The sequence below is a fragment of the Rhincodon typus genome, chromosome 11 (genome assembly GCF_021869965.1).
Source record: "Rhincodon typus isolate 14 chromosome 11, sRhiTyp1.1, whole genome shotgun sequence".
NCBI classification, from domain to species: Eukaryota; Metazoa; Chordata; class Chondrichthyes; order Orectolobiformes; family Rhincodontidae; genus Rhincodon; species Rhincodon typus.
In genome coordinates this window covers 39,873,280-39,889,177 of record NC_063342.1, presented here as the reverse complement: position 1 = coordinate 39,889,177, position 15,898 = coordinate 39,873,280, and the positions used below count along the sequence as shown (strand labels likewise).

The 15,898-nt window shown below is 42.3% G+C and overlaps 1 protein-coding gene across 4 annotated transcripts in view; it reads left to right on the top strand.

Moving 5' to 3' along the window:
* The window catches only part of kdm6a (lysine (K)-specific demethylase 6A), a 224,219-nt gene that overhangs the window by 93,026 nt on the left and 115,295 nt on the right, over positions 1 to 15,898 (top strand). For all 4 annotated transcript variants that reach the window (XR_007263189.1, XM_048602716.1, XM_048602715.1 and 1 more), the window contains exon 7: positions 7,637 to 7,691. Coding sequence is in view for 3 of the 4 variants with exons in the window: in XM_048602716.1 (XP_048458673.1) it covers positions 7,637 to 7,691 (55 nt within the window). In the remaining variant the exon portion in view is untranslated. The remainder of the gene's footprint in view (positions 1 to 7,636; positions 7,692 to 15,898) is intronic.

Here is a 15,898-nt window from a genome sequence, read left to right as displayed (position 1 = left end):
GGCCCAGGATGGACATGTCGTCTGAGGAATGGGAGGGGGAGTTGAAATGGTTCGCGACTGGGAGGTGCAGTTGTTTATTGCGAACCGTTTCAACTCCCCCTCCCATTCCTCAGACGACATGTCCATCCTGGGCCTCCTGCAGTGCCACAATGATGCCACCCGAAGGTTGCAGGAACAGCAACTCATATTCCGCTTGGGAACCCTGCAGCCCAATGGTATCAATGTGGATTTCACAAGTTTCAAGATCTCCCCTCCCCCTACCGCATCCCAAAACCAGTCCAGCTCGTCCCTGCCTCCCTAACCTGTTCTTCCTCCCACCTATCCCCTCCTCCCACCTCAAGCCGCACCTCCATCTCCTACCGACCAACCTCATCCCGCCCCCTTGACCTGTCCGTCCTCCCTGGACTGACCTATCCCCTTCCTAACTCCCTACCTACACTCACCTTTCCTGGCTCCATCCCCGCCTCTTCGACCTGTTTGTTTCCTCTCCACCTATCCTCTCCTCTATCCCTCTTCTATCCGCCTCCCACTCTCTCCCAATTTATTTCAAAACCCCCTTCCCCTCCCCCTTTTCTGATGAAGGGTCTAGGCCTGAAACGTCAGCCTCTCTGCTCCTATGATGCTGCTTGGCGTGCTGTGTTCATCCAGCCCTGCATCTTGTTGTCTTGAACCCAGTACTGATCACTTTGGAATACTGCTGGTCACAGGCCTCTAGTCCAAAACACAATCCTTTACCACGACCCTGTCTCCATCTAAAGCCAATTCTGTATCCAGTTGGCAAGCTCACTGCAAATCCCATGTAATCTAACTTCACTAAATAGTCTGCCATGTGGAACCTTGTCAGAGGTTTTACCAGAGTCTTCTTGGTTACTTCCTCAAAAATCTCAATCAAGTTTGTGAGACACAATTTCCCTCTCTCAGAACCATGCTGACTATCTCTAATCATTCCTTACCTTTCCATAAAGTCTATCTTTCAGAATCACCTCCAACAACTTGTACACCACCGATATCAGACCGCAGGCCTATAGTTCCTAGGCATCTCCTCACAGCCTTTCTTAAATAAAGGCACAACATTAGCCCCTCCAGTCCTCTGGCACCTCACCCATTGTTATAGATGATACAAATATTTCTGCTAGGGGCCCTGCAATTTCCTCCCTAACTTTCCACTCCAGGAAGTACCAGCTGCAACAGGCCTTACAAGAAATACTAGAAAAAATAATTTTAGAGAGATCCTGATTTCAAAGGTTTGCAGGAACAGCCTTCAAATGAAATGTGCAACTCCTGCCACTAATGAGAAAGGAATCGAGCGCTGTGCCACCTCACATACACAATAGATCCTTATTAGCTTTTTGTTCAGAGCATCAGCATGTGTGTAGCTGCAAATTGTCAAATCTCATTTTTGACTTCTGGAGATAAGATAGAATTTTTAATGGAACACAAACATATAAAATAGCAAAAATAATTGTAAGTTTAAGTAACAATCTTCTGAAGTGAGTTGGAAAGATTGCACAAACAATTCCCAGTTAGCAATTAATGGGGCTCTTGAGCTCACCATCATGGTATTGAACCCCATACTGGACTATATTTTTTTAAAACTAATATTGTTTATTAATTATTGATCATACATTAGAGCATAAATAGGGACAGATTGGGCTGTTCAGCCCCTTGAGCCTCCTCCACCATTCAATAGGATCATGACTGATCTGACGTTCCTCACATCCACTTTCCTGCATTTTCCCTGTAACTCCATTGATCAAGAATCTATCTCCACCTTAACTACACACAAGGCCTCTGCCTATTCACTTGCCGAAAATGAAATAACTCTATGAAAGCTCTTACAGAAAGTCTTATTAAAAGCAGTGACTTGATGTATTTCTGATTTGAATTTTATTAACGACTGACAAAGGAATCGAACATTTAGGGAACAGTCAATTCTAACACTCTTCTGTTTTTATTTACTCCATAATACTAGGTTTCAGTTTGCATCTCAACTTACTATAGGCAGTATTTCTAGTTACAAGCGACTGAACCACTGCAGCTAATGTTCAGGAAGTAAGGTCCAAAATGCCTGGTGGCCACATAACTGTTTTGTTAAAAAAAAAAAGCTGAGCAAAATATTTCTCAAATAGTTTTTAAAATTGGGGTTGACAGTTCAGAAGGTCATTACACATTTTTGTCTAATTAACATATTACATCTAAACTGCTTCTTCAATTACATAACAAAAACTGAAAGAACTGGATGCTGTAAATCAGGAGCCAAGACAGAAGTTGCTGGAAAAGCTTAGAAGGCCTGTAAAGAAAAATCAGAGTCAACGTTTCGGGTTGGGTGACCCTTCCTCAGAACTGATGGCAGCTAAGAAAATGTTGGTTTATATGCAGAAGATAGAGTGGGGGGATGGGGTAAGGAGTAAACGATGGATGGGGATAGAACCCAGAGAGAGAGAAGAACGGTTGGACAGACAAAGGAGTGGATTGCGATCTGGCTAGGAGGGTGAATAGTTGTTAATGGAAGCTGTTAGTGACTAACAATAGGTAGTATATAGTGGCAGGCTGTGTGATAACAAAGCCTGATGTGTGGGGTATGAGGCTAGGACAGTGGAAGTTTAGGCCCTAAAATTTTTGAACTCTATATAGAGTCCAGAGGACTGCAGAGACCCCAAGTGGAAAATGAGGTGTTGTTCTTCCAGCTTTCACTGAGCTTTGCTGGAACACTAACAAGCCAGAGGCAGAGATGTTGGCCAGGGAAGAGGGTGGTGTGTTAAAGTGGCAGGCAATTGGAAGCTCAGGGTCTTTTTTGTGGGCAGAACGTAGATGTTTTGCGAAGCGGTCACTCAGTCTATGCTTCGTTTCCCCAGTGTAGAGGAGATGACGTTGTGAGCTGTGAATGCTGTAGACTAGATTGTGGGAAGTGCAGGTGAAGTGTTGCTTCACCTAGAAGGTATGTTTCAGCTCTTGGATACTGAGGACGGAGGACTGAAATGGGGAGGAGTTAAACCTTTGGCAGGTGCAGTGGGCCAGGAGGGGTTTGGGGTGTGAAGTTGTTGAGGGTGAAGGAAGAATGGACCAGGGCGTCCAGAAGACAACATTCCCTGCAGAAGGCATGTAAGGGAGGGGAGGGGAAGGGAATATGTGTCTGGTGGTGGCATCTTGCTGGAGGTGGCGGAAATGGCAGCTGATGATATTCTAGATGTGGATGCTGGTGGGATGGTAGGGAAGGACAAGGGGAATACTATCACTGTTGCGGGAGGGAATAGGGGTTGTAAGGGCAGACGTGCAGGAGATGTTGGACCCGGCTGAGGGCCCTGTTGACAGCAGTGCTGGGGAATCTTTGGTTGAGGAAGAAAGTGGATATTTCATCGGAACACAAATGATGGAGACAGAGGAACTGAGAAATGGAATTAGGTAAACTGTGTGAAAATTCCTTATAGATGGTTAACTACCTTCATTAGGAAACTGGTCTCAAACTACCAAACTCTTAACACCAAGAGACAAGTTCTTAAGTGCTGTGTATGTACTACCAAGGGAAGAATTGAAAATTTTAGGGAATATATTGTGCATAGCTAGGGATAGGAGAGTACTGAGTGATGCAGCCAATTCTTTGCTTTTCAGTTTTAGTGTTCTGTGGGCTGACTGGAAGTTCGGTTTTGACTTTGTCTGTGTACTGGCTAGTGTTGACTTAATCCATGCTGACTGTTACAAATGCTAGGATATTAATTGGCAATGTATGCCTGTGCAAGACCTAATAGTTAAGCTTAAAAAGGTGTGCACTTCATACGACAGATGAACTAACTTTTGTTAAAAGTAATTTTGAGCATGGGAAATTGATTTGGGAATAAAGTAGAACTCTTTAACCTGGACTACTTCATAAGTTCATGAGATAACAAGGCTGAGTACGATACATGACATAAACAAGCTTTCTCCTGCTCAGAATAGAGTCATAGACCTGTTCAGCATGGAAACAGCCCCTTCAGTCCAACTTGTCCATGCTGACCAGATATCCTAAATTAATCTAATCACATTTGCCAGCATTTGGCCCATATCCCTTTAAACTCCTCCTATTCATACACCCATCCAGATCCCTTTTTAAATGTTGCAATTGTACCAGCTTCCACCGCTTCCACCGGCAGTTCATTCCATACATGCGCTACCTCTGCATGAAAAAAGTTGCCCCTTAGGTCCCTGTTAAATCTTTTCCCTCTCACCTTAAACCTGTGCCCTCTAATTTTGGACTCCCCTACCCTGGGGAGAAGACCTTGGCTGGTCACCCTATCTATGCCCCTCATGATTTTATAAACTTCTCTAATGTCGCCCCTCAGCCTCCACTGTAGAGAAAACAGCCCCAGCCTATTCATCCTCTCCGTGTAGCTCAAACCTTCCAACCCTGGTAACATGCTTGTAAATTCTTTCTGCACCCTTTCAAGTTTCACAACATCCTTCCTATAGCAGGAAGACCAGAAGTGAACAAGAACAGTCATTTGTAATAGCCCCCTAGAGAACATAATTAAAGATTAGTTGTATCAATTCTCCAACTGGCAGACACTTAATGGGATAGCTGTAACCTTCTCCCAAAGAGCTAAGTTTATGTTGGGGGGAAAAATGCATATTAATGTAGAACTGGAAAGAGTAGGAGTGCTTCTCTTGATTTCACATTGAAACACCAAATTGCTGCCACCCACACAAGCTCCGCACAACCTGTCCTAAAGTCCTGATTGTCATATCTCCTTCCTGAGTGGTGAAGAGGCTCAAAGGGCTGAATGGCCTACTTGGTCCTACTTTCTATGTTTCTGTCAATTCCTCCCAAATATCCACTGTTTGCTCCCTTTCCTCTTCTGGCCACCACTTCAATAATGTCATGATCACCATTCCTTTCATGGTTGGAACGCAAAATTAGCCACTGCCACCCTCGATTGCATCCCCTATTTAGCACTCCTGTGCGAACTATATTTGATGATGCAGTAACCTTGAAGTGAAAACTTCATTGCTGGCCATCTACGTGGCAGCATTCTGTAGGTGTTTATTGGTAACTGGTCTCATTTAAATAATATCTGAAGACCCAATATCTGTTGCCCATTGGACCATGCTGTTTAGAATACAGCCATTTTCTGCGTTCTCAATTGGCCAGTCTGTAAGTTTGAACAAAAAGCCATTATAATTTACTTCAGCTGTTTTACCTTGTGCTATAAAATGGCTTCTATGATCTTTTCACAGGTCAGATTGCTTGACAATCTTCTTCAGCATTGGCCATAGCCTGAAATCAGAATGATAGTTGCCAAGATTAACCTACCCCTTCATAAATGATTGTTTAGATGCCCATTTTGAAGGAACTGTCTGACCAAGCCACATTTTAAGGTCAATTAAAAGTGAACTTGATGATTGAAACCACTAGAGTTGATATACCAATGAGAATAGTTAAAATGATCTGATTGTTTATAAGTAACAAGAGATTACTTTTAAAAAGCTCTTTTTAGGTTTGTATTAATGTAATACATGGCAACATGTAACATTTAAATAGAATAAATGCAAATGTATTCATGAACCATGAATTTTTTCTGTTTATAAATTTCTTTAATGTGGAAAAAATAATATCCATGATGTAAAACAGTTGTCATGTTATAATTATATTTGTTGTCTAGCTTATAAGATTGTGAGAAACAGGAGCAGGAGTAGACTATTTGGCAGCTTGACTAGACATGGTATATGCAGGACGGATGTTCCCAATGACAGGGAATCCAGAGCCAGGGGTCTCAGGCTAAGAATATAAGATGAACCATTTAGGAATGAGATGAGAAATTTCCTCACCCAGAGAGTGGAGAGCCTGTTGAATTTGCTACCTTAGAAAATAGTCGAGGTCAAAGCATTGTATGATTTTAAGGAGGAGTTGGATACAGTACCTGTGGGCTAAAGGGATCCAAGAGTTGTGGCGGGGGCGGAAAGCTTTGAGAAATTTGTTTGGTTTGTTTACTTTCAAGAAATTTACATGTTAGTTTTTTAATTCTATTTGCATATAATGTATAATTTAACATTTATATGCTCTCGCTCGCGCTCTCTCTCTCTCTCTCTACACCCCTCTCCCTCTATCTCTCTCCCTGTAATGTATATCAACACATTCATTCATAGGATATGGGAATTGTTGATGAAACCAGCAATTATTACCCAGCCCTATTTGCCCAGGAGAAATTGATGGTTCTTGGACCCCTGCAGTGCTGGTAGGGACACTCAAGTGTGCTATTAGGACAGGAGATGCATGATTTGAAATGCAGATCCAAGTCAGGGTGTTGTGTTGTTTTGAGGGCAACTTGCAATTTGGGGTATCCTTGTGTATCTGTAGCCCTTGTCCTTCGAGATGTTGAGGTCATGCTTTTGGAAGGTCCCGTAGAAGGAGTCTTGGGTGAATTGCTACTTTATCACTATCTACTGGCACAATCTACAAGATACAATGACTGTATGTAGTTGCAGAGGGGATGCATTTTAGTGCTAAACTTAGATAGCATTGAGCTGCTTGAGTTTTATAGGATTTGCAGTGATCTTGACTTCCACCTTTGTAGATGGAAGAAGAGATACATACCACAAAATTCCTCATAGCCATTGTGCTTATATGGCTTGTCCAGTTCATAGAATTCCTACAGTGTGGAAGCAGGCCATTCAGCCCTTTGAGTCCACACTGACACTCTGAAGAGTATCCCACCCATGCCCACACACCTACCATATCCCTGTAACCTTGCATTTCCTGTGGCTAATCCACCTAACCTGCACATCCCTGGACACTATGGGCAATTTAGCATGGCTAGTCCAGCTAACTGCACATCTTTGGACTGTGGGAGGACACCAGACCACCTGGAGGAAACCTATGCAAACACGGGAAGAATGTGCAAACTCCACACTGACAATCGATTTGAGGCTGGAATTGAACCTGGGTCCTTTGCACTGTGAGGCAGCAATGCTAAAACACTGTCGCCCATTTTAGTTTCTGGTCTGTGGACATCCCTAATTCTGACCTTTATGATGAAGGAAAGGTCATTGAAGTAGCTGAAGTTGGTTGGGTTTAGGACTTGAGGAACAACTACAACTAGGTTTGAAATGAATGAAATTGGTTTAAATTATCTACCAATTCCTTGTTCCTCATTATTTCAGTTGCATCATCCAAGGGTCTCTCATTTACTTTGGCAATTCTCTTTTCATTTTCTTTGGCGCTGTTGTTGTTTTTATGTTTTTTGCCAATGTGCTTGCATAATCAATTTTCTTCCTTTTTTAGTAGTTTTTTTAAGTCATCCTTTACTCAGATGGGTTTTTACAAAAAAAAAGTGATAATTGCCAATGCTACTGATACTGAAATTAATTTTATTTTCCACACTTAGTAATGGAATTTAAGTTTCACCAGTTGTGATTTTGGGATTGGACCCCATGATTAGCTTGAGGTTTACTAATTACTAAATTGCATTGTTTTGAGATTTTTGACGATAACCATTAAAAGTTGCAGTCATGTAATGTTTTTCTGCGTTTGTTTTTGTTTCTGATGGGTACGAATATTAGAAAATTTATAGTATCTTTTAGTGTTGCTTTACCTAGTATCCTTTGTCACTTTAGATCTGCTTGCCTTTTTGTACTAACTTTGTATTGATATTCATTTTATCTGCAGCATTTTCAGTTGGCATTGATTGATTCCAATCCTTGCACTCTATCCAAAGCAGAAAGTAAGTAATTATATTTTTGATAAACTTGGGTGTGGGGTGAATACTTTGCAAATGTGTATGTCCAAAACTAACGTGGATCTAGAATTCATTGAATTCGTATTAATTACTTCATTCATTATGCTTAATTGCCAGTTAAATGTAGGCAAAATTGTGCACATCATTTTGTGTTTAAAGTATGGATTTCTAAGTTAACACATTGTTTTTGCAGATTATGCTCAAAATCCCAACAGTTCAGAGTGATGCTTAAGATTAATTCCAAAACATGCAGGAATTTAGTTGAACTGCATACGTTTAACTGTGTATTACACTTAGTATGACAAGTGGCTGCAGCTTAAGGAAAAAAAGCCTTTTTGAAATCCTTAAATTTATCAGTTGAATTAAAAGAACATGTCAGCATTTAAGGTACAGTTGGTACATCATCATAATTCTTAAAATCTTGCACTGGATCCAGCTGAATAATATCGTTTCCCAGCATTCTAAAGTATTAGATGGGTGTATTAGTTGAAACTGTGTGGATCCAATGAGTTCCTCTCCACTAGACAATTTTTCTCCGCAATAAGAATTCATGTGCAGCCTCCAAAAGTGAAGGTGTTGCATTGTTTATAGCCCATCTCTTCCACATTACTTGAAGAGCCATATTGATTAGTTTGTTCACTGCTATGTGCGGTAGTTTTATCATGTGCAGCATTCTCTACGGGTTATTACAAATTATTTTATTTATAGCTCAGATGGAAGGCATTTACTAATATTTGAATTCTGGAAGGACAATGAGAATGGACAGTAATAAGCAAACCATTGCTATCCATTCACATTCCTGATCTAATTTTCTATTGTAGCTGCATATATTCATTTTCGCATGCCCTATTTGTAGATGGATAATTCTGTGTGTGTGTGTGTGTGTGTGTGTGTGTATAGCTATATGCTCAACACTCATTTGGGCATCAAAATACGAATCCCCTTTAACCCCAAGCAGTACTGATGAAAATCAGCTGGTACCTTTTTCTGGTGATGATGAATTTGTAAAGTGTGTCAAATGTCAATGGATCAGATCCACTTTACACAGTCCAGTTTAAAAACTGGTCTCTGCACTGGTTCGATATGGTCAAAGAAAACTATATGTCATTGAAGTCAGGCAATTCTGATGCACCTGCAGAAGACTCTTTTCCCTGAGTTTCAAGATACCTTAATTGATGGTTTTTTCTTCTTTCAGCCAGGGTTAAATTTCTTACCCAAATGAAGTATTATTATAGAGTCATACTGCATGCCAGCATTTGGTCCATACCCACCCTCGACTCTTCCTATTCGTATACCTAGCCAGATGCCTTTTAAATGTTGTAATTGTGCCAGCCTCCTTCACTTCCTCTGGCAGCTCATTCCAGGCACACAATCTTTCCCCTCTCACCCAAACCTATCCCCTCTAGTTTTGGACTCCCCTACCCAGAGGAAAAGACCTGTGGCAGCATTGTCGAAAGTGAATTGCTGCAGTGCATTTTGTAGCTGGAACACACCATAACTACTTTGCATCAGTGGCAAATGAAGTGAAAATTAGAGCTAACAAGTGGGTACCAATCTACTGGGCTGCTTTGTTCTGAGTAGTGTCCAGCTATTTGAATATTGTGGGAACTTCACTCATCCAGGCAAGTGCAGTGTATTCTGTCACTCCTGATTTTTACCTGCTAGATGGTGGACAGGCATTGAGGAAACAAGATGAATTACCTTCCACAGAATTCTCAGCCTCTGTTGTGTTCTTGTATCCACAATATTTATTTTGCTGATCCAGTTCCATTTCTGGAAAATGGGAAAGGCCAGAATGTTGATAGTGAAGGATTTAGTGAATGTTAAGGGATGATGGTTAGATGCTTTCTTGTCAGAGATGGTCATTACCTGAACTAGTATTTTTGGCTATTATACATTGCCCTTGAGAAAGTGGTGGTGGTGAGCTGCCTTCTTAAATTGGTGCAGTCCTTGGGGATGTAAACAGACACAGTGCTGTTTGAATTGTGAATCTTACTTGTTGCCCAAGTCTGCGTGTTATCCATTTCTATCTGCATATGGACACAGGCTGCTTCAATAACTGAGGATTCGTGAACAGGGCTGAATATTGTCCAGTCACACACTTCTATTTATGAACTAATGATGATTGAAGGTCATTTGTGAAGCAGCTGAAGATGGTTGAGCCAAGAACACTACCCTGAAGAATGCCCTCAGTCATGTCCTAGAATTGAGATGATCGACCTCCAACAACCACATCCATCTGTTATACAGAGTATGACTTTGGCTAATGGAGAGTTTTTGCCCTGATACCTATTGATTCTAGGTTTGCTATTTGATGCCATTCCTGATCAAATGTTACCTTAATATCAAAGGCAGCAACTCACCACCTATAGAGTTCAGTTATTTTGTCTCTTTCTGGGCCAAGAATGTAATGAGATCAGGAGCTCTTTGACCCTGGAGAAATCTAAATTGACCATCAATGGAAGAGTTTTTGCTAAGCAAATGCTACGTGATAATTCTGTTAATGACCCCTTCCATCTCTTTGATAGACAGTAGACTGATAGGGTAGTAATTGGCCAGTTTGGATTAGTGTTTTTTTTTGCATGTTGCTGGCTAAATGCTAGTGTTGCACCTGTATTGGATCAGCTGGTTCTGGAGCACAGGTGTTCAGGAATATTGCTGAAATATTGTCAGAGTCTGTGTTTATTATAATCAGCCTACTTGGACATTATGACACACCACTGGAGCTGGTGGGACATGAACCTTGGCCTTCTGGCCTAAAGATATCGCTGTGTCAGCATTTTTAAAAATTATTCACTTAACCTACAAGTAGTGCTGCTAGAACACGTGTTTCGTTAACACAAATTGGCTATAATGCGATTGATGAATAGTGGACGCTTTCTGCTTTACAGGTATAGCAGTTTCCCTATAATGCAATTTTCTACAGCACGAGGTCATGCAAGACTGTTGTGTTATAGGAGAACTACCTGTATTTTTCTAATTAGCCTGTTCAGAGATATTACTACACACATCATCTGGAGCAGGTGGGACTTGAACCCAGGCCTCCTGGGTCATGGGTAGAGACTTGACCTCTGCCACAAGAGGGCCTTGTCAAGGTCTCTACCTTTGCAGCATTCATTGTCTTCAGCTGTTCCTTGATATCACGAGGGGGTAAATTGAATTGGTTTTATACAAGTATCTGTGATGCTGGGAACCTCGGAGGAGGCTGAGATGGAGTCATTTACTCGTACTTCTCTCTCACTAGAAATTGTATAAGTTGAGGTGAAAGCATCTTAACATTGATTTGCTAGGCTTCCCCTGATATTGAGGATGGGGATAATTGTTGAACCACCCCTTTTCTTAACTGTTAATTGTCAACCACTATTCGTGACTGTGTGCCAGGACAGTAGAGCTTCGATATTATCTGGTTGTGGGATCTCTTATCATTGACGCTTGGTTGCTACTTCAGCTGTTTGGCATGCAAGTGATCCTGTGTTGTAACTTCAACAGGTTGATTCATTTTTAGGTATGCTTAGTGTTGCTGCAGTCATGCCCTCCAGTATTCTGCATTGAAACAGCGCTTATTCCCTAGCTTTGGTAATGGACGTATATGCTGGGCCATGAGTTAACAGATTGTGGTTGAATGCAGTTCTACTGCTGTTGACCAACAATGCATCGTGGATGCCCAGTTTTGAGTGCTTTGTTCAAAATCTATTCCATTTAGTATTGAGGTAGTGCAATGCAAAATGATGAAGGGTATCCTCAATAAAAAGAGATTTACCATTGTCATTTCCAGCGGCTAGGTTGGGGCTAGACAGTTTGATGGTTTCATTCCTTTTTTAGACTTTCTAGCAGCTTGATGCCACAGTGTGTTTTGCCAGTGCATTCCAGAGGTCATGTAAGGATTAACCTGTGCTGTTGGCCTAGAATCTCTCTCAGGCTAGACATGGCAAGGATGGCAGATTCCTTTCTCTAAAGAACATCAGTGAGCAAGATGGGTTTTTTTTTACATATATGACAACAATCCAGTATCATACAGCCATAGTCTTACAGCATGGAAACAGATCCTTCGATCCAACCAGTCTATGCTGGCCATGTTCCGAAACTAAACTAGTCCCACCTGCCTGCACTTGGCCCATATCCCTCCAAACATGTTCTATTCATGAACTTATCCAAATGTCTTTCAAACATTGTAGGTGTACCTGCATTCACTACTTTCTCTGATAGTTCATTCTACACATGAACTGCAGCCTGTGTTTTTTTTTAGAAAAGTTGCCCCTCATGTCCTTTACAAACCTCCCTTCTCACCTTAAAAGTATGCCCCAAGTTTGAACGCCCCCACCTTAGTGAAAAGACCCTTGTCATTCACCTTGTCTATGCCCCTTATGATTTTATAAACCTCAAAAAGTTCCACCTCTGTACCACCAATGCTGTGGTGAAAACAGTCCCAGCCTATTTGTATAACTCAAACCGTCCATTCCCAGCAACATCCTGGTAAATCTTTCCTGAACCCTGTCCAGTTTCCTAATATCATTCCTATAATAGGACGAACAGAAGTGCACACAGTACTCCAGAATATGCCTCACCAACATCCTGTACAACCTCAACATGACATCCCAACTTTTATACTCAGTGGTTTGAGCAATGAAGGCAGAGTTCTAAATGCTGCCTTAACCAGCCTGTCTAGAGCAGGGGATTGGATCGGTGTGAATTAAGTAGCTATGAACAGTATTTAATCAAAATCCTGCTAAAAATTAGGGCCAAACCATTCAAGGGAGATTGTCAGGAAGTGCCTGTACCCACAAAGCAAGGTATAGTTTTCAAACTCTCTTCCACAAACAGTAGTTGATGGTAGATCAGTAGTTAATTTTAAGTCTGAGATAGATAAATTTTGGTTCAGCAAAGGTATTAAAGCATATGGGCTAAAGACAGATGTATGGAGCTACGCCACAGATGATCTCATTGGTGGATCAAGCTCAGGGGGCTAAATGGCCTACTCCTGTTTCTATGTCCTATAACTACCTTGCAAACAGCACTGTAGGTGTCCTTGCATCCCAAGGGTTACAGTAGTACATAGAGGCAGCTCATCACCACCTCCAGGACAATCAGAGATGAGTAAGCGCTGATCTAGAAAATGACGAAGTTCTAGGCATATTGGATTTGGTGCTTGGCAACGAACCAGACCAGGTGTCAGATCTCTCAGTAGGAGAGCATTTCGGTGATAGTGATCACAACTCTGAGCTTTACTATAGCCATGGAGAGCGATAGGAGCAGGCGGAATGTGAAAGTATTTAATTGGGGGAGAGTGAATTACAATGTTATTAGGCAAGAACTGCGGAGCATAAATTGGGAACAGATATTCTCGGGGAAATGCACAGCAGAAATGTGGAAATTGTTTGAGGAGCACTTGCTGCGAGTACTGGATAGGTTTGCCTTACTGACGCAAGGAAGGGATGGTAAGGTGAAGGAACCTTGGATGACAAGACACGTGGAACATCTCTTCAAGAGGAAGAAGGAAGCTTACTTAAGGTTGAGGAAGCAAGGATCGGCCAGGGCTCTAGAGGGCTACGAGGTAGCCAGGAAGGAACGGAAGAATGGACTTAGGAGAGCTAGAAGGGGGTATGAAAAAGCCTTGGCAGGTAGGATGAAGGAAAACTCCAAGGCGTTGTATACTTATGTGAGGAACAAGAGGATGGCCAGAGTGAGGGTTGGGCCAATCAGGGATTGTGGAGGGAACTTGTGTGTGGAGTCGGAGGAGGTAAGGGAGGTCCTTAATGAATACTTTGTTTCAGTATTCACCAGTGAGAGGGACCTTGACGCTTGTGAGGACAGCGTGAAACAGACTGATATGCTTGAACAGGTTGATGTTAGGAAGGAGGACGTGCTAGAAATTTTGAAAAACATGAGGATAAATAAGTCCCCTGGGCCAGATGGGATACACCCAAGGTTGCTATGGGAAGTGAGAGAAGAGATTGCTGTGCCTTTGGCGATGATCTTTGTGTCCTCACTGTCCACTGGAGTAGTACCAGATGATTGGAGGGTAGCAAATGTCATTCCCTTGTTCAAGAACGGGAATAGGGATAATCCTGGGAATTACAGACCAGTCAGTCTTACTTCTGTGGTGGACAAATTATCGGAGAGGATTCTGAGAGATAGTATTTATGATTATTTGGAAAGCACAGTTTGATTAGAAATAGTCAACATGGCTTTGTGATGGGCAGGTCATGCCTCACAAGCCTTACTGAATTCTTGATGTGACAAAACGCTTTGGTGAAGGCAGAGCCGTGGATGTAGTCTATATGGATTTTTAGCAAGGCATTTGATAAGGTTCCACATGGTAGGCTCATTCAGAAAGTAAGGAGGCATGGGATTCAGGGAAATTTGGCTGTCTGGATACAGAATTGGCTGTCCAGTAGTAGATGGAAAGTATTCAGCCTGGAGCTTGGTGACCAGTGGTGTTCCGCAGTGATCTGTTCTGGGACCTCTACACTTTGTGATCTTTATAAATGACTTGGATAAGGAAGTGGAAGGGTGGGTTAGTAAGTTTGCCGTTGACATGAAGGTTGGTGGAGTTGTGGACAGCGTGGAGGGCTGTTGTAGGTTGCAACAGGACGTTGACAGGATGCAGAGCTGGGCAAAGAATTGGCAGATGGAATTCAACCCAGAGAAGTGTGAAGTGATTTATTTTAGAAGGTCGAATTTGAATGCAGAATACAGGGTTAATGGCAGGATTCTTGGCAGTGTGGAGGAACAGAGGGATCTTGGGGTCCATGTCCATAGATCCCACATAGTTGTTAAGAAGATGTATGGTGTGTTGGCTTTCATTGGCAGGGGAATTGAGTTAAAGAGCTGCCAGGTAATGCTGCAGCTCTATAAAATCCTAGTTGGACCACACTTGGAATATTGGATATTCCAGTAAGTGTGAGGTCATCCATTTTGGTAGGAATAACAGCAAAATGGACTATGTTTTAAAGGGTAAAAAATTGCAGCACGCTGCTGTGTAGAGGGACTTGGGTGTCCTTGTGCATGAATTGCTAAAAGTAGGATTGCAGGTGCAGCAGGTAATTAAAAAGGCAAATGGAATTTTGTCTGTCATTGCTAGAGGGATGGAGTTTAAAAACAGGGAGGCTATGCTGCAGCTGTACGGGGTCCTGGTGAGGCCACACCTGGAGTACTGTGTGCAGTTTTTGGTCTCCTTACTTGAGAAGGGATATACTCGCAGTGGAGGGGGTGCAGAGGAGATTCACTCGGTTGATTCCAGAGTTGAGAGGATTGGATTATGAGGAGAGACTGAGTAGGCTGGGATTATACTCATTGGAATTCAGAAGAATGAAGGGAGATCTTATAGAAACATATAAGATTATGAAGGGAATAGATAAGGTGGAGGCAGGGAGGTTGTTTCTACTAGCAGGTGAAACTAGGGGGCATAGCCTCAAAATAAAGGGAAGCAGATGTAGGACTGAGGTCAGGAGAAACTTCTTCACCCAAAGGGTTGTGAATCTGTGGAATTCCCTGCCCAGTGAAGCGGTTGAAGCTACCTCACTGAATGTGTTTAAGGCAAGGCTAGATAAATTTTTGAACAGTAAAGGAATTAAGGGTTATGGTGAGCGGGCAGGTAGGTGGAACTGAGTCTCAAAAAGATCTGCCATGATCTTATTAAGTGGCGGGGCAGGCTTGAGGGGCCGGATGGCCTACTCCTGCTCCTAGTTCTTATGTTCTTATGGTGTTCAGTTCTGGTCGCCTCATTATAGGAAGGATGTGGAAGCTTTAGAGAGGGTGCAGAGGAGATTTACCAGGATGCTGCCTGTACTGAAGGGCAGGTCTTATGAGGAAAGGTTGAGGGATCTAGGGCTTTTCTTATTGGAGCGAAGAACGATGAAAGGTGACTTGATAGAGCTGTACAAGATGATGAGAGGCATAGATAGAGTGGATAGCAGAGACTTTTTCCCAGGGTGAAAATGACTACCACAGGTGGATAATTTTAAGGTGATTGGAGGAAGATATAGGGGAGATGTCAGAAGTAGGTTCTTTACACAGAGAGTGGTGGATGCATGGAATGTGCTGCTGACGGTGGTAGTGGAGTCAGATACATTAGGGATATTTAAGCGACTCTTGGATGGGCAAATGGATGATAAGAAAATGAAGGGTATGCAGGGTAGTTTGATCTTTGAATAGGATAATAGGTCGGCACAACACCATGGGCCGAAGGGCCT